Source organism: Orycteropus afer, unplaced genomic scaffold, assembly GCF_000298275.1.
Source record: "Orycteropus afer afer isolate SDZICR_OR568_19922 unplaced genomic scaffold, OryAfe1.0 scaffold00082, whole genome shotgun sequence".
Classification (NCBI taxonomy): domain Eukaryota; kingdom Metazoa; phylum Chordata; class Mammalia; order Tubulidentata; family Orycteropodidae; genus Orycteropus; species Orycteropus afer.
The window spans coordinates 11,131,851-11,150,560 of record NW_006921669.1 but is presented as its reverse complement, the minus strand read 5'-3'; the positions used below and the strand labels follow the sequence as shown (position 1 = coordinate 11,150,560).

At 49.7% G+C, this 18,710-nt stretch overlaps 1 protein-coding gene across 1 annotated transcript in view; it reads left to right on the top strand.

The window, feature by feature from the left end:
- The window catches only part of HSPA12A (heat shock protein family A (Hsp70) member 12A), a 76,242-nt gene extending 63,707 nt beyond the window's left edge, over window positions 1-12,535 (top strand). The window contains exons 10-14 of the mRNA XM_007941620.2: window positions 2,737-2,823; window positions 3,517-3,621; window positions 4,393-4,651; window positions 9,739-9,842; window positions 11,898-12,535. Of these exons, the coding sequence (XP_007939811.1) occupies window positions 2,737-2,823; window positions 3,517-3,621; window positions 4,393-4,651; window positions 9,739-9,842; window positions 11,898-12,535 (1,193 nt within the window). The remainder of the gene's footprint in view (window positions 1-2,736; window positions 2,824-3,516; window positions 3,622-4,392; window positions 4,652-9,738; window positions 9,843-11,897) is intronic.
- Window positions 12,536-18,710: the final 6,175 nt, after the last annotated feature.

The window sequence follows — 18,710 nt, the reverse complement described above, 5'->3', positions numbered from 1 at the left end:
AGACATGCCCAGGCCAGCCTTAACAGCAATGCCTGGCCTTTATGTCTTACTGCAGCGTCTCACCCACGTGTTCGGAAACAGAAACTCTGTCAGCATTAACTAATTCTAGCGAAGCTCTCCTTGATACTTCTGATGTACAACGTTCATGTTTTAGGGACTCAAATCTGCTATTGATTCTCGCTTCTGCGAAGGCTCAGGTTAGGTCCCCTTCCCTCTAATATATCACCCCCGCCCCCACCCCACCCCGCTCTGTCTGTGGCCTTTGGCCTTTGGTGTAGTCTCCCTGGACTGGAGAGGGCCTTTCTGGTTTTTGAAACCTTCAATTTGTTGGCCACCATCATCAGAGTGGCAGCGAGTCCCCAGGTCTGGTCCCAGCCCTGCTTTACAGTTAGAACATCTCCCCTAGAAGGAAGGGATGTCAAGAGCACCCAAGATGTTGACCCCAGCCTATTCTTCTGAACTCCACTGAGGAAGAAGAAGCAGGTTCTTGGGCTAGCCCCACCACCATGCCACAGGCTTGGCGGTCTGTACTGTTTTTCTCTGAGAGAATTTAATGAGATCCATAGAGGATACATTTTCCGCAATATTGGATGTAATTGGCCTGAAACATGGGACAATTTTTTTTCTTGAAACTCAGAGCATGTTTTATTTGCCTTGTTTGGCCATTTTTCATGAATGCCACTTAGTTAGCCATCTAGATTGTTTAAGGAAACCAAAGGCCCACTACGAGGCCTGTGAAACAGATTCAGGTGGAGCTGGTGCTGGCAATGGGGGGACACTCCCAGCTTGGGCTCCCCCCCAGGCCTGCAGGACTCTCCAACCAGTGACAGCATCTCCACTGTGAGCTAGGGCCTGAACGCCCCTGGCTGGGTCTTTGCCATTCGAATCCCCAGAGAAGTTGTTTGCAAACCCTGTGCTCCTTGTGCAGAGGCCAGAGGGTCAAGGATGCTGCACTGGGGGATATATGCTGTAACAGAGGGATATGTGTCGTGACAGAGGGATTTGTAGGGCGACTCAAAGTCAGCAGTGCTAGGGATTCCTCTAAATTCTTGCCATCAAGTCGACTCTGATTCAGCGCCCCTATGTTGTTGTTGTTGTTGTTATGTGCTGTTGAGTCAGACCTGACCCCTCCTTGGGTTTCCGAGGCAGTATCTCTATGGAACTAGGTTGCCCAGCCTTCCTTCCGAGGAGTGGCTGGTGGGTTTGAACCGCCAGCCTTCTGGTTAGCAGTCAAGTGCCTTAGGTACTATGCCACCAGAGCTCCTCAGTGCCCCTATAGTAGTTATCATTTGTTGAGCACTGGTTGTTTTGCCATCATTGTCACCCACCATGTGACAGATGCCACTGGGTCCCTGCCCTGCCTGTGAGGAACTTAGGCCAGGTGTCATCATCCCCATTGTATAGGTGTGGGGACTGAGGCTCAGAGTGGTTACATGACTTGGCAAACTCTGGGCCCATGTGGCCTTCTCACTGCACCTTTCCCATCTCTTAACTTGCCATTGTTCTGCTCATTCAAACTTCACCAAAACCAAAACCAAACCAAACTCACTGCCGTCAAGTTGGGTCTGACTCATAGTGACCGCTCCTTGGGTTTCTGAGGTGGTATCACTACGGAAGTAGATTGTTCAGTCTTCTGAGGAGTGGCTGGTGGGTTTGAACCGCCAGCCTTCTAGTTAGCAGTCAGATGCCTTAGGCACTGCACCACCAGAGCTCCCTGAACTTGTTAAATATCCAAGGCCTGAAGGTCTGCTGTCCAGGGGTTACTGTCAGGCAGCAGGGCAGTGTCGTGGGGACTGCACGTCCCTTAACAGCTCCTGACCTAGTTTCCTCATCTAATGTAAGGACATTACTTTGTGCCCTGTTGGCTTTACAGGACTGCTGGGAGGGCTGGGAGAGAGAAATGCTCCGTTCCAGGTGTCGCAGACACAAACTACACCAGGCCGGCAGTCAAGGCAGTGGACTCAATCAGAGGTTGTTGTTGTTATGTGCCGTCGAGTCGGACTGACTCATAGCGACCCCTCCTTGGGTTGCCGAGGCACTATCACTATGGAAGTAGATTGCCCAACCTTTCTTCCTTGGTGTGGCTGGTGGGTTTGAACCGCCAGCCCTCTGGTTAGCAGTCAAGTGCCTTAGGCACTAATCAGAGGTTGTCCTCACAGAATTCCTGAGGAAGGTAGTTCAAGGCTTCACTAGGTTCAGACGTGTCTCCTTGTGGCTGAAGCGCCACCTTGTGGCTGAAGCACATATTGGCTTCAACAGGATCAGAAAATGGCTCCCATCCCCTTCACCCAGGATCCAGATTAGGAAAACATACCCCACGTTCCTTGCAGCAGACAAAAGTTCCTTGACGTGAAATTGTTTAACTCGGCATACTGCAAGCTCCTTACCAGACAGCTTCCCCCAGGGCAGCAGAACCAGGATTTCAGTCTGTTACAGCAACCATTCCCAAAACCTGTCTTCAGAGAAGGGACTCTCAAGGGAGTAAGCTTTCCAGCAGGGCACTGGCCCCAGCTGCCAAGCCGATGAATAGATGAGGGCTGGTGGAAAGCGCGCCGTTCTCAGGGGAGAGCTGGCTTTGCAATTGCCAATGTTGTGTTTATCGAATCATTTTGATCGAGTGTCACTAAATATTCCATCCCTAAACCTCCTCATGCCATTGCCTCCACTGACCACAGCTGACCGTCTGCTTCTTTATTCTTTCTCACCCGTCGTCATTTTCTTTCTGTCGGCCACTAGCTAAGGAACACATCCGGCGTAACCGGCAGAGTCGGACCTTTTTGGTGGAGAATGTCATAGGAGAGATCTGGTCCGAGCTGGAGGAAGGTAGTGCCTTTGACTGTGCTCTTGCTTCATTTTGTGTGCTGCTCCTTTGGGGAAATGTTCAAAATCAGTTGCTTTTAAAGATCACTCACCAGGGGAGAGCCTGTTTGGGAAGCTATAATTTTCTCCCCCCACGTCATTGCTTTTTTTTTTTAAATTTTTATTGTGGTTGGGGTGAAAGTTCACAGAGTAAATTCATTTTCCAGACAGCAGTTCATGCACATTTTGTTTCATGACATTGACTGCAATCCCCACAATGTAACAGCTCCCTTCCCACTTCCTCCCTGTAGTTATAGCCATAATTTTGCATGTTGTAAGATCATGTAGACTCTTCATGGGAGAGGTAGGACTTGGAACTCGCCAGTTCCAGAGTTGTATGGCGCTGTTAACATGGCAGGGATTTGCCCATGGTGGACATGCCAGGTATGCAGCACTGTGACATGAATGCTTTAGTCTTGACGGTTCACTCATCTAGGTTCATTATTATTCATGCTTAACTGTCGCTTCTGGCCAGACATTACTGCATTCTCTTTAATCATGAATAACTCTTGTGCTGCTAATTAGCAAAACCATTGTACTAATGCAAAATGTTGATGGTGTGTTGCTCAGTATACCAAGTCATCACCCACTGGCGGGTTGCAGGATGGGGTTGATCAAGCCATCTGTGAAAAACATGGTTGTTTGCTTTTGTACTAGGTGACAAGTATGTGGTTGTGGATAGTGGAGGTGGCACCGTGGACCTAACAGTCCATCAGATACGGTTACCAGAGGGACACCTGAAGGAACTGTATAAAGCAACAGGTGAGCCCTGCATGGCTGGTTTTCTCACTCCTGGGATGTTTCCAGGTGGTTCTGATTTGCCCATTTCCGATTGCTGTCAGTATGGGGGCTTGTCGACAGTGGAGTATACTGAAGCCTGTTTGAAATAGGAACACAACATGCAGTGAAACGTTCTTTAAAACACACAACATCACAACGTGGCTGTTGGCATAAAGTGAGTTTGTTTCAGATCCTGGCCAAGGGAGTTTATTTTTGAAATTCCTGGAAGGATATGATTGTAACTGGATGCTACCTGTGATTCAGCTGCTAAAGCTAGCTTTGCAGGGAGATCCCGGGCCAAATTGTTTTGCACCAAATTGTGCAAAAAGAAGACTATGTTCTTTACCTGGGGGATGGTGGTGGTGGAGGAAGAGTAGTTGGTAAATCGTAGGGGGTAGGTGAGTTCTGCTGATTTGCCTTGGAATTCTGGGATGGTAACACCATGATACTCGCAGTTAGTGAAATGTAATGGTAATTGACTTTAAACAGATTGTTGAAAAGTGATGATTTCTGTACCAAAAAAAAAAAAAAAAAGTTTCTTCACACGGACTAAGAACAGCCTAAGGGTTTTGAAGTATAAGTGAAAACATGTAGCCGTAGTCTGCTCGTGGGGTGGGTTTAAGTTCATGCCACTTAGTATTTCACCGAAGACATAGGTAGGCCTGCCCAGGTGGTACACAGGGTAGACCCAGAGTTTGGATTCAGTTTCTGATGATTTTAACATCATCGTCTCCCATTGTGCCCTTGACTCAGGTGGCCCCTATGGATCGTTAGGAGTAGATTTTGAATTTGAAAAACTTCTGTGTAAAATATTTGGAGAGGATTTTATTGAACAATTCAAAATCAAGCGTCCCGCGGCCTGGGTCGACTTAATGATTGCCTTTGAGTCTCGCAAGAGGGCGGCTGCCCCAGACCGGACCAACCCCCTCAACATTACCCTGCCCTTCTCCTTCATCGACTACTACAAGAAGTTCCGGGGCCACAGCGTGGAGCACGCCTTGAGGAAGAGCAAGTGAGTTGGGCCCTCTGAAGGCTGACACATTCCTGGGGTAGACCATGTGGACAGGAAGGAGGGAGGGTCCTGGACTCGGGGACCAGATGGCCCGGGTTCCAATCCTGCGTGCTCACTGTGTGACCTTGGGTGAGTGTGCGTGACTCAACTTTTCTATTCGGCAGTGCTTTCATCTGGGAAATGGGGATGATAATCCCACCTATCTTGAAGGGTGGTTGTGAGGATGGAACATGCTCCTGTGTTACCAAAACAAACCAAACTCACTGCCATAGAGTTGATTCCAACTCATAGTGACCCCCGTTATCTCGTGTTAGCTTTTCTAATCCACTAAAAAAATAGCAGCTTTGTGAAAGCAGGGAAGTGTGTCTGTTTAGACCACTGCTGTGTCACCGGTGGCTAGAGTAGAGCCTGGCACAGAGCAGGTACTCAGCAAATATTTATTGAGTGAATTCTGTGTTGTTGTTAGGTACCATTGAGTTGGCCCCGACTCATGCCTGGTCATATGCCATCCTCACAATCCTTGCTACACCTGAGCCCATTGTCGCAGCCACTGTGTCAATCCATCTTGTTGAGGGCCTTCCCCTTTTTCACTGACCCTCCACTTTACCAAGCATGATTTCCTTCTCCAGAGAATGGTCCCTTCTGACAACCAAAGTAGGTGAGATGAAGTCTAGCCATTCTCGCTTCCTAGGAGCATTCCAGCTGCACTTCTTTCAGGACAGATTTGTTCATTCTTTGGGCAATCTGTGGTACTTTCGGTATTCTTTGCCAACATCACACCTCACAAGCGTCAACTCTTCTTTGGTCTTCCTTATTCATTGTCCAGCTTTCATAAGTATATGAGGCGATTGAAAATAGCATGGCTTGGGTTAGGTGCACCATAGTCCTCAAAAAGACATCTTTGCTCTTCAGCACTTTAAAGAGGTCTTTTGCAGCAGATTTGCCCAGCGCAATATTATATCTGATGATCTTGGCTGCTGTTTCCATTGATGTTAATTGTGGATCCAAGTAATATGAAATCTTTGAAACCTTCAATCTTTTCTCCATTTGTTGTGATGTTGTTTATTGGTCTAGTTGTAAAAATTTTCGTTTTCTTTATGTTGAGGTATAATCCATTCTGCAAACTATAGTCTTTAATCTTCATCAGTAAGTGCTTCAAGTTACTTTCAGCAAGCAAGGTTGTGTCATCTGCATATCACGGGTTGTTAATGAGCCTTCCTCCAATCCTGATGCCACGTTCTTCTTCATATAGTCCAGCTTCTTGTATTATTTGTTCAGCGTACAGATTGAATAAGTGTGGGGAAAGGATACAACCCTGACGCACTCCCTTCCTGATTCTAAACCATGCAGTATTCCTTGTTCTGTTCGAACAACAGCCTCCTGGTCTATGCACAGGTTCCTGATGAGCACAATTAAGTGTTCTGGAATTCCCATTCTTCTTGATGTCACCCATAATTTGTTATGATCCACACAGTCTAATGCTTTTGCATAGTCAAGTAAACATCTTTCTGGTATTCTTTGCTTTCAGCCAAGATCCGTCTGACATCAGCAGTGATATCCCTTGTTCCATGTCCTCTTCTGAATCCAGCTTGCATTTCTGGAAGTTCCCTGTCAATATACTGCTGCAAGCATTTCTGAATCATCTTCAGCAAGATTTTAGTTGCGTGTGATATTGATATTGTTTGATAATTTCCACATTCTGTGGGATCACCTTCCTTTGGAATGGGTACAAATCTGGATCTCTTCCAGTCAGTTGGCCAGGTGGCTGCCTTCCAAATCTCTTGGCATGGACAAGTAAGTGCCTACAGCGTGGCATCCAGTGAATTCTATAGGGATCTGGATTTCCTGCTACTCTGAGTCCCTGGGCTGCAGGAAGTGTTTATGGCCCAGCTTGTTGCAAAATGAGCATATTTGGAAGCTGTTTTAAGGATGGATGAAAAAACAGTAGGCAAAGATCATAGACTTTTAAAAGCTTTTTTAAAATGGAAAATATCAAATGTTTACTATGCAGAATGAGCCCTGTCATCCAGCTTCAGTAACTGTTGGCTCCTGGCTAATCTCTACCAGGAGCTCTGGTGGCACTGTGGTTAAGGCATTTGGCTGTTAACCAAAAGGTTGGTGGTTTGAACCTACCAATCGCTTTGCAAGGAGAAAGATGAGACAGACTGCTTCTGTAAAGATTTACATCCTTGGAAACTCTATGGGGCAGTTCTACTCTATCCTATAGGGTCACTATGAGTCAGAATTGACTCCATAGCAATGGGATATATATATATATATTTTTTTTTGGCCAGTCTCTACCCTCACCCCCACTTCCCTCAGTTATTTTAAAACAAATCTAAGCTATAACATCATCTAATCCAGAAATACGTCAGCATGCATCTGTGTAGGAGATAGCTTTTCAGACGTAACCATAATACCATTGTCACACCCACCGATGAACGACTCTTGATATCATCAGATATCCACAGCATTCATCATTCATCAGTTGTCCCAGGAAGCTTTGCAGTTGGCATCAGCATTGAATACGGGCCGTGTATGGAAGTTCTTTGATCTGCCTCTTCTGTCTCTTTTGCGTTGCGATGAGTCGGAATCGACTGATGGCAGTGGGTTAGGTCTGGAGTTTCTGTCTCATTTAATGCATAGGCCTCCCCTCCGTTTATTCCCTGGCACTTCATTAGATGGCTAGACTGATTGTTTGTCCTGTGGAGTTTCCTGTAGTCTAGGTTTTGCTCATTACATCCTCACAGTGTTGCATAACACATTCTTCTGTCCCCTGATGTTTTTCTTTTCAAATTGGAGGAACAATCTAGAAGCTGAACCAGATCCACATTTGAGTTTTGGACAAGTCCCCTCCAAGGGTGGTGGCATTTCTTTTGCATCACATCAGGGGGGACACCTAATGTAGGCTGGCCTCCTCTCCTGTGATGTCAGCAGCCTTTGACCGTGCTTACCCAGGCCTGTGAACTTGACCATGCTTACTCAGGCCTGTGAACTTGATCATGCTTACCCAGGCCTGTGAACTTGACCGTGATTACCCAGGCCTGTGAACTTCGAGGGGCTGCCACCTGGTTACCTTCCAGACTCTTCACTCCTTCTTCATTTGTCAGCTAAACTATGTCTAGAAAGGGATGGTGTCTCCTCAACTGTTTGATTGTCCAGAAATTCAGTTCATACAGGAAAGGCAGAAGAAATGCTTGGTTCTTTTCCTCCATTTATGTTTTTTTTTTTTTTTTTTAAGTGAACTGGTTTCTTGATATCTTTCAAAGTGACTAGTGAGTTTTCTTTTCTCTGGAGGGAGCATGATGAGAGAGTATTGTTAAGCATTCAAGGATGTAAACAGATTTTGTGTGTTGCAAACCATGGCAGTTGTATCCTTGTTGATGGTTAAATCGTCCCATGTTGGAAGCAAGAGCTGCTTCAGGCTGGCTGCTGGGTCCTTGGATGTGACCCGAGCAGCCTCTGACAGCATCTTTGCTCTCCAGCTATGAGGATGAGGAGGCTCCAGGCTCAGGTTCTGCCTCCCCTCCCTGGCACTGGAAACTTTGGACCATCTCTCTAAGATACCCTGTTCCTTCTGGTGGAAACCAAGTAGATTGGACCCCAGCTCTTCTTGCTGGTGGAGCAGGGTCCTAGACAGACCCCCTGACTAGTCTGACGCTTTTTCTGCCCCAGTGGTCCCCCACAGAGGGCACCTTCTCTGAGGTGAACCCCAAGTCCCACCTGAACCCCAAGAGCCTTCAAGCTCCCCTCCTGGGAAGCTGGTCATGGGGCCATTGCATACCACACCACACTGTGCTTTGGCCTGACCTGGGAGGCCAGGAAGTATCCAGAATGTGTTGCCAGGAAGCAGCTGGTATGTGCTTTGCTTTAAGGACAGAGGCCCATATGAACTTTAGGACAGGGAGGTACACACTGTGGTTTTGGGTAACAGACCTTGGCGTTCGTTTATGGGTCCTCGGGTGATGCAAATGGTCTGTGCTCAACTGCTAACCTGAAGGCTGGCAGTTCGAACCCATCCAGTGGTGCCATGGAAGAAAGGCCTGGTGACCTGCTTCTGTAAAGATCACAGCCAAGAAAACTCTGCGGAGCTGTTCTGCTCTGTAACACCTGCCTTGAGTCCGACTCAGTGGCAGTGGGTTTGGTGGTGGTGTTTGTTTTGTTTTTGGCATTTGTTTAGTGCCAGAAAGTTTCCCAGGTGCCTTCACAGACACAGTGTTTAACTTGACCTTCACAACGACCCCTGTGTGGGAGGGAAGGCAAATGATGATCGTTGATTCCAGACAAGAACACTGGGGCTCAGAGAAAACAATAGGCCGCTTACCCAGAACCCTGTAGCTACCCAGTGGTGGAGGGTAGCCACCAGCCCAGCGGCCCAACTCCCTGTCTGTGTTCTTTCTGTTCCATGGTGCTGCTTCTGAACCTGCTGCCCCTTTGACAGAGGAGACAGGAAGTGGACATCCAGGCTCCTCACTGCCACAGGATGGGTGTTTGAGGGTTGCAAGAGATGTATCTAGTGCACACATGGCTTACATAGTAGTACAATGGACATTAATGGCTCCTCGAGCCTTTAGTGTACTCAGATCCAGCTATCTGTGGTAATCCAAGAGAGGCCGTCTGTTTATTTAACTCTTTGTCTTTTGCACTAGACTGTGGCCTCTACTATCCCAGGGGAAGGGAGCTTTGGTGGCATAGTGGTTAAGTGCTTGGCTGCCACCTGGAAAGTCTGTGGTTCAAACCCACCAGCTGCTCCATGGGAAGAAGACAAGGCAGTCTGCTTCTGTAAAGATTTACAGCCTTAGAAATACTATGGAGCAGTTCTACTCTGTCCTATACAGTCACTATGAGGTAGAATCGACATGAGGGCAGCGGGTTTGGGTTTTGGGTCCCACATGAAGGTCATCCACACCCAAAAATGAAGATGGAAGAGGTTAGATCTTTGTTTTTGAGCTTCGAGGGGTCCGAGTCCTGGGAGTTCAGGGAATTTCCAAGAGTGCCTTGGACTTCAAAGCCCTTCCCTGCCCCGGTGCGGATCTGCTGGGGGAGTAAGACACTCATCGTGTGCCCTCTCTGTGCACACTCTGCAGTGTGGACTTCGTGAAGTGGTCCTCGCAGGGGATGCTGAGGATGAGTCCAGATGCCATGAACGCCCTCTTTAAGCCCACCATCGACAGCATCATTGAGCATCTCCGTAAGTATCTGCTGGGGCTTGGCCACTTGGTGGGCAGAGGCGGGAGTGGGGATTGATTTTTCCAGCATCATCAACCAGAGCTGGAGAAGTCAGACTGGCTAGAGGTCCAGGGCTGCAGCCCCAGAGGGAGCAGGGTCTGGGCCCAGCCGAGGGAGGTTCCTGGACAGGCTCTGGATCTTCCTCTCAGGCACTCTAAGCATCAGACAGCCCGTGCTCACCTGGGCTTCTAGGTGGGCTTCCAGGTGGGCTTCCGAAGCCAGAGCTGGGAGCTCTCATGTGTTATGGTCCTAGAGTGGCAGGTCTTACAGGGTGTCTAGGCTTTGCCTTTACCAGAACAAATTAGGTAACAGAACACCTACTGGGAAGAGGGAACTGTTCAGTGAGGCAAAGGAAGAACTCATGTAGTTACCCTCCTGCATCAGGGGTCCTCATTCAGGACACAGACTAGACTCACTTGGGGACCCTTATCATTGTCCCCATCTACTTTCCACTCCTCTATGAAAACCAAAGAATGATATTTCTTACAGCTTGCCTTTACTAACTCCATAGATCCACAGGGGTATTCACTTGTGCATAACAGATTACTAAACCAAACCAAACCCAAGTAGATTCCGACTCACAGGGACCCTAAAAGACAAAGTGTCCGTGGGGTTGCCCAGGCTGTAATCTCTATGGAAGCAGACTGCCACATCCTTCTCCCACGGAGTGGCTAATGAGTTCGAACTGCTGACCTTTTGATTAGCAGCCAAGTGCTTTAACCACTGAACCACCAGTGGTCCTTAACAAATTATTAAAAATTATTGCCATCTGTCTGTCAAAACTTCACTCAGCAACAGCTTTGCTTTTATACCTGAGACGTTAGTGCACAGGCCCCCTTCCCTCTCTGGGAGGAACCTGAAGCCTACAGGGGGCTGGAATTGGCTAATGCTCTTCCTCCACGCTGATTGGCTGTTAGCTGCTGTCACGTCACCCAGCCCGCGCAGGCACAGAACACCAGATGCTAACCAAGGCCACGCTGTTGTGGGTTTACTCGCTGCACCGCCGCTGCAGCCACTCTGTATTGAGTCTTCTGATCTAGGGGCCTCGATGAACCCCACCTTTGTAGATTCCCTTGAGGGCAGACCACTGTTGCAGAGAACAGAGCACTATTTCCAGATGGTTCCTTTTCTCCCCCCACTGCGAGAAGGAAGCCCAAGAGAAATGTTCTCTGAGCTTCACAGCGACAACCTGCTGGGGCTCCTGGAGGCAAAATATGGGAAAACACGGGGCCCCGTAAGGCTGGGCCTCCAGGGTTCCTTAATGTCTCAAGCTTGTCCAATGCTCCGTCTCCAGCTGTTGGTCAATTAACCAAACCCGCTGGTGGGGAGGCAGGTCGGGCTCTGGTGACCCCAGGGGTGTCAGAACTGTGCTCCCAGGGTTTCCAGTTCTCCAGGCCTTTCTTCTGAGGCACCTCTGGGTGGACTCCAACCCCCACCCTGTGTGTTAGCAGCCTCCCTGCGTGCTATCTGCATAACCCTGTCTTCCTCTTGTTGTTGTTATGTGCCGTCAAGTCAGACCCGACTCATAGCGACCCCTCCTTGGGTGTCTGAGGCAGTATCACTACGGAAGTAGATTGCCCAACCTTCCTTCTGAGGAGTGGCCAGTGGGTTTGAACCGCCAGCCTTCTGGTTAGCAGTCAAGTGCTTTAGGCACCCTTTAAGTATTCCTGGCTGCTCCTGGTGAGTGGTGAGTCTGGATCCGTTTTCAGGGTGGCATTTTCCGTGGGTCCCTAAATCTCTGCTGCCTCCGAGAGAGCTCTTTTAATTTCTCCGCTCCTTCTCCGGTTGTGGGGACAGGAGTGATGACTGGCAAGCTCTTTACATGCCGGCTGGGAAACGGAAGTGCACCCCTTTCTCTAAAGACCAGTTCTGCTGAAGTTCTGTTCAAGAGCTCAGACTAAGCCCACCCTCCGTTCAGCCCAGGTGGTTCTGGGGACCCCGGCAGGCTCAGGCCATGCTGTCTTCCTGCCTGGTGGCCCTTGGTGACAACACATTCTCCCCTCCTCTTCCCTCTCAGGGGACCTGTTTCAGAAGCCCGAGGTGTCCACGGTCAAGTTCCTCTTCCTGGTGGGCGGCTTTGCGGAGGCACCCCTCCTGCAGCAGGCGGTGCAGGCGGCTTTTGGTGACAAGTGTCGGATCATCATCCCCCAGGACGTAGGCCTCACCATCCTCAAGGGTGCCGTCCTCTTTGGCCTGGACCCGGCTGTCATCAAGGTGCGCCGGTCCCCACTCACCTACGGGGTGGGCGTGCTGAACCGCTATGTGGAGGGCAAGCACCCGCCTGACAAGCTGCTGGTGAAGGACGGTACCCGCTGGTGCACTGACGTCTTCGACAAGTTCATCTCCGCCGACCAGTCTGTGGCCCTGGGTGAGCTAGTGAAGCGCAGCTACACCCCAGCCAAGCCCTCCCAGCTGGTCATCGTCATCAACGTCTACAGCTCCGAGAATGACGACGTGAGCTTCATCACCGACCCCGGGGTGAAGAAGTGCGGCACGCTGCGTCTGGATCTCACCGGCACCAGCGGCGTGGCCGTGCCCGCCCGGAGAGAGATCCAGACCCTCATGCAGTTCGGGGACACCGAGATCAAGGCCACAGCCGTCGATATAGCCACCTCCAAGAGTGTCAAAGTTGGGATCGACTTCTTAAATTACTAACCAGCCCTCCCCGCCACCTGCCCCTTTGGACTCAGCTCACCTGCACCTGCAGACCTCACCCCTGACTTCTTTCCCTGACCTTGGCCCTTGACACGACCCACTTCATTTCAGCAGCCATGATGAGAACGACCAGAGCTTGACATAACTAGCATTTTTGAGGGCACCCTGGAATGGGAAAAACGGTCACAATAAGGTTGGCATTTGGGAGCAGGAAGTTCATGGGCCCTAGGAGAGCAGCTCACTGTCATAGGTGCACACGTGGGGAGGCAGCCCCCGACAAGGGAGTCAGTCCATGTCTGCAGCAATGACGGAGCCTGCTTTGGACAGATGTCATGAAGGCGAGTTCCAGATGCCCTGTTCCCATCTTGCTAGATTTGAAATAAGACCCTTGAGCCAAGAGGAGAGGCTTCATCTCTTGGCGAGTTTTCTTTTTGCGTTTTTTTGGATGGCAGCCGTGTGAGATGCTGCCCATCTGCCGTTCATTTCTGTTCATCATCAGTGATTCACAGTGGTGACTCAGTGAGAAAGGAGCTGGGCTGTTTTCAGCTGGTGGGAGAAGGCTGCCTACACTGGGCACTATTTTAGGTTCTCATATCATTTAAATTTCAAATAGATTCAGTGAAGAACCATCAACCGTGGCCTTGGCTAATCCACTAGAGTTCATGTGGGTAGGAGAGCTGGTATCTCAACTTTTCAGCAGGTAAAACCTTGCTTCGATGAAATGGGTATGACTAAGAGCTGCTAACAGCCCCCAAAATTATACGCACGTTGTGATAGAACTCCCTGAATGCAAATCCTGATTTCTGAATTTGTAAGTCATTCTAGTTAATCTCGCTTGGAATTCTGCGTGACAGAACGGGCTGCAGTTTGCCAAGTTCACACCTCCACGCCCAGGAATCCGGAACGGCCCCCTGCTTTGAAGCGTCTGTTTCTTAACCTGACTCCCTCCTCTGCCCATCCTCATCCCCTTAAGAGTTGTGGCCACTTGTCCCCATGTTTCAAAAGGGATACACTGAGGAGACAGGATGTTTCTGTGAGATACTTCACTAAGTCCCCAGTTTTAAAAGCTGTCTGAGAGGAAGTGTCAATCTAGACTTGAGGAATTAAGCCAGCTGGTGTTTTTGTTTTTTTTGTTTTTTTCCTTTTCCAAAAGCAGGTTCAGAATTACATCAGAATTCCTGGGTGCTAGTCAAAAACAGAGTCGGACCCTAACCACGTCACTAACTGAAGTCTTGGTGATGGTGTTTTTAGGGTACACCCAGGTAGCTGTGGGTCAGTGGAAAACTGGGGATCACTAAACTCAGTTACAGTTGAAAACTGAAGCCGAGATTAGAGCCCAGCGTTCCTATAGGGAGATGGTTTGCACGAGAAGAGTGGTGACCCCATGGCAGGCCTGCTTGGTGGATGGGGCTTGTTCTTGCCTAGCATGGGTACTCACAGCAAGGGCGTGGGGAAGAGAACAATTGGAAGATGAACCCTAGCATCGAGATTGGATAATGAACCAACCCGTGGGTCTTCCCCAACATCCAGGAGCCAACCGAGGAGAAAGCAGCAAGGTTCTGACTCACAGTAGGCCGTCTGATCTGTTCAAAGCCATCTTCCCCACCTGCTGGAGTTCACTCTGATTTAAATCACTGGCGGTGTGATGAACGGAGGGTGAGCAAGCTAACTTAGATGGAAGCTGGATTCACACACCCAGGGTCAGAGTTGGTATGCAGATTTTCAATAGCATTTCCCATTTTAATTTCTTCTCTTTCCCCATGGCCTGCTGCAGAATTCCCTTCTAGAATGGGAAGCCCCAACAATCCAGAGAACTAGAGAAAGCTAGTCACATAACTTGGTAGCAGGATTTCACATCCGGGCACAAGATGTGTTTGCCAGTCTTCTCTTTCTTGCTGCCTGCTCCGCTTCAAAAGCTCAATGTTCTGCGTCTTTCTTTGATGTTGCCAGCCCTACTCTACAAATAGGACTTTTGGATTCAGTTGTGAGTAATCTAATTTTATGTACATACAATGTCAGAAAACTGTACAGCAGCTTGATTTCTACAATGTGCTTTTCTTGTATATAAAAAAGAAAAAATGCTCTTTGCTTTTGCTGATGCCCCTGCCGCCTTTCGTTTTCTGCGGTTCCATTTCTTAATTGTGCTCATTAATCGTTGATTTGTACCGATACCAAACTGTGGACTGTGTATGCAAGACCACGTAATAGACAGAGGTGCCTGGGGTCAGAAAACTCTTTGGACACATGGCCACCGGGGTCAACAGCTTCGTAGACCCTTCTGCGTGAGCATCCTCCCGAAAGGTTGACAGTGTCTGTTTCCAGGAACGTAATAATGTATTGCTTCTCCTGTCTGGCCTTGAGAGCAGAGTGTTCTGGTTCTGTAAGCAGTGTGACTGTGCAGAGAAACCTACAAAAACTCTTTAGGTTCCTGCAGGGAGTCAGCCTGTCCTTGGAGGGAGAAGCAGTCACTCAGGGCAGAGTGTGGTCCACACCAGGGCCAAAGGGAGGGCTTAAGGGGTGCACACAAATCTGGCTGATCTACTAGATTCAGTGTGGAAATCATAGAGTCAAGTCCCTTTTTTTTTCATTCATGGAAGGCCTTCCCCACCTTGCCTTGAGGATGTCTCTTTATCTATTTCTCGTCCTTAATTGAGCTGGTTGAACTCTGCAGTGTTGGCAGGTAGATGATCAAGCAGGTAGCAGTTTCCCTCGACTTTCTTCTGGTCTAAGAGATTCAACCCCAGTAGTCAAACCTTCTGAAAGGAAGTCCCTAAACCTACCCCTCCCCCCCATACACACACCACACACTGAAATATTCTAGAATAAGCTCTCTGAGTAAGCACACTTAGGCACATTTTCTCATCTTAGAGAGTTTCTGGAAGGCCTGTTGTCTTGACTGATGACTCTATCGTCCCTGGCATTATTAACTGATGTTCGTGTCTCTTGGAAGGAGCACTTAGAAGATTTCCTTTGTAACTGCCCTCTGACCGCAGCAGGCATTAATAAACACTGACTGGCAGACAAGTTCCAGTGATGGGAGAGAGGAAGGAGCATAGCAGTGTTTCTGCAGAGTGATGGCTAAGATGAGTTCAGATCACAGACCCTGCCCTACCCTTAGGATGTAACTTAGATCAAGTTTAGCTTTTAGAGTCCAGGCCTGGTGAATGGCCCGAGTAGCAAAGAATCGCATGCGCCAATATTCACAGGAGTCAATAATGCGTTATTAGTCGAAGACCAAGTTTCACTTTGCAGAGATGTAGTGGCTGTGATTCAACTGCGTATTTAGGATGGGAAATGACTCGACGACTAGTGTAAACATGGTCGGCCATCAGCCACACCTCTCATCTGCTTGGAATACGGAACTCTGTTCTCATGTATCCACCATTTGGGTTTGTTCACTACAAGATAAATTCCAACTTCACAGAACTCTGCAGCTGTTCACAGCTGGACAGGGTTGTCTGCAAACGCTGTCTTTACGATGCTAATAAAGCAAAACTCTGGCTCTCATGTGGCCCAGACTGTGTGCGCTCTGGATTTGTCCGTGGAATTAGAGACAAGCGCCCCTCTACCCATCTGGGGTAGAGGCTGCTTTTCAGTCCTTTCTTACATGGTGCAAACTTTACCAGCAGTTATTCCAGCAAGACCGGCCCCTTTGTTAGATGGGAACCAAGGCTCCATTAATGTCCTCGGAGCCCTTTTTCCCTCCAAGCTGGAAGTGGTCTAGCTGGAGAGAAGGCAGGTAAGCTGGGGTGACCACTGCGACTCCACTGCACCCAAAGGAAACTCATAAAAAAATGTGGAAGGCCGGGGCTTGTGGCATCCTAGCACGCATGCCAGAATGGTTGCCACTGCAGCCTTGGATTTATTCCAGGTCTGTCTACGTCACCTCCAGAGTTAGCGCTAGAAGCTCCTGGGTGGCCCTGAGAGGGCTCTAAATGGCTTTTTTCCCAAATGGCTGCCTCCACTACTGGCCTTAAGGTGAGGATAAACTCCCAGCAGAGTAGAGGCAGGAAGGTTGGGAGGGACAGTCAACTAATACTATGGGGAAGTAGCGCCCCCTGGTGGTCACTAGCCTATGGTACGCTTCCTCTGTAATGGGAGCAAGCCAAAAAAAAATAGAACTCACTGTGTCCAGTCCATTCAGACTCAGAGGGACCCCTGCTGGATTTCCCAGACAGCGGTGATTGCCCCATCTTCCTTCCGCAGAGCAGCTGGTAGGTTCAAACCACCAATCTTCTGGTTAGCACTATGGCACCAGAGCTCCTTTGTAAAGGGTGCAGTTGGACTAATTGTTTCCCTCCCTCTATAAATTCAGAAGGAGCCCCAGTGGCACAAAGGTTAAGCATTTGGCTGCCAACCAAAAACGCTGATGGTTCAAACTCCCACAGCAACTCGGCTGGAGAAGACCTGGCAACTGGCTACAGTAAACATTAAAACTTGCTGCCAGGGAGTCGGACCCGCCTCTTAGCGACCCCTCCTTGGGTTTCTGAGGGAGCTCTGGTAGCATAGTGCCTGAAGCACTTGACTGCTAACCAGAAGGCTGGTGGTTCAAACCCACCAGCCACTCCTCAGAAGGAAAATGGGGCAATCTACTTCCATAGTGATACTGCCTCGAAAACTCAAGGAGGGGTCGCTATGAGTCGCGTCGGACTCAACGGCAAATAACAACAACAACAGCAATTACTATGGAAGTAGATTGCCAAACCTTCCTTCCGAGGAGTTGCTGGTGGGTTTGAACCGCCAGCCTCCTGGTAAGCAGTCAAATGCTTTAGGCACTATGCTACCAGAGCTGGAAAACCCTGTGGAGCTGTTCTCTTAAATCGACTTGACAACAACAACAATCTCGTTCATTCTGTGGATAGCTTGTTGGGTTTCAGTCCAAGGAGGTGAAGCTCAGGCTCCTCTCCTAAGGAAAAAATGAAAAACAGCCCAGTTAGTTGCCCACGTAGCTGATTTAGGCTCATGGTAGCCTCATGTGTTCAGAGTAGAACTGCCCCTCATAGGGTTTTCTGTGGCTGAACCAAGGAGCCTGTCCTGGGTGAATTCAGAGAGCTCAGTAGCCAAGTGGGTAAGCGTTTGTGCGACCCAGGGACTCCAGGCTCTCCAGCCTCTGGTGTTGGAAGGGAGTGGACTCTGACGCAACTTCCCCTGGCATTTTGGTGCACTGAGCTTTTTCTGCCTCTGTCGGGCGGTGTACTTGCCCCTGAACCCCTGGAAAGCCAGGCTTTCCTGTTAGGACAGAAAGGAGAGGTCTGCTGGGACGCAGGGCAGCTGTGTCCCTCCCTAGGAGGCCTGGATCTGCCACCTTCCAGGCCAGAACCCAGGCCCAGGCCGACTCAATTTACACATCAGTTAAAAGGGGGGCTTTGACCTTGATTCATTACGCTTATCCCTCTTCCTGATTCCAAAACCGAGAAGGCACCCCCACATGGGAGACGGAAAACTGCTCTGGAGGCTAAATATATACAGGACAATTCCGAACCCGCTCAGGGCCGGCGCTGGAGGCGCCCCTTATTCTGAGTCGAAGGCCCCAGGCTCCGTCCTACCTGCCTCCCCGCCCGCGGCGCCTGCATTCTGAGCGTGGGAGGCAGTGGCAGGCGGGGTGCGGCTCCGGGGACCCCAGGGTTGGCCCACGCCCCTCCCCACCCGGGCGGTGAGCGCACAAAGGTGCGGAGGCCCAGCGGGCGAAGGGGGGCGCAGAGCGGCGGGCGGGACACTCCAGGGCCGCGGCCCAGGTGAGCCAGGGGCAGGGGCGGGTGTCAGGCCTGGTGGTGTCGGAGGGGTCCGTGTCCGCGTCTCTGACCTCTCTCCAGCTCCTGACCTCGGGACACCTCTTCTCCAAGCTCGTCCCTGCATGCCTCCTCCAGGCAGCCCTCCTGGGTGTGGTCCCAACCCAGTGCCTGGCTCCATCCCCACCTAGCGTCACATTTTTGGGAAACGGAATCCTGCCTCTCAGAATTCAGAGATCAGCGGTTCAGACCCCCTTATGGTTGCCATTGACTGGAGTCTGTCTCATAGCGCCCCTACAGGACAGAGTAGAACTACACCTAAGGCTGTAAATTTTCTGGGAGCAGACTGCCACATCGTTCTCCCGCTAGAGTGCACCTGAACTGGTGGGTTTGAGCTGCTGACTTCCGTTGGCTGCCGAGTGCTTAACCACTGCACCACCAGGGCT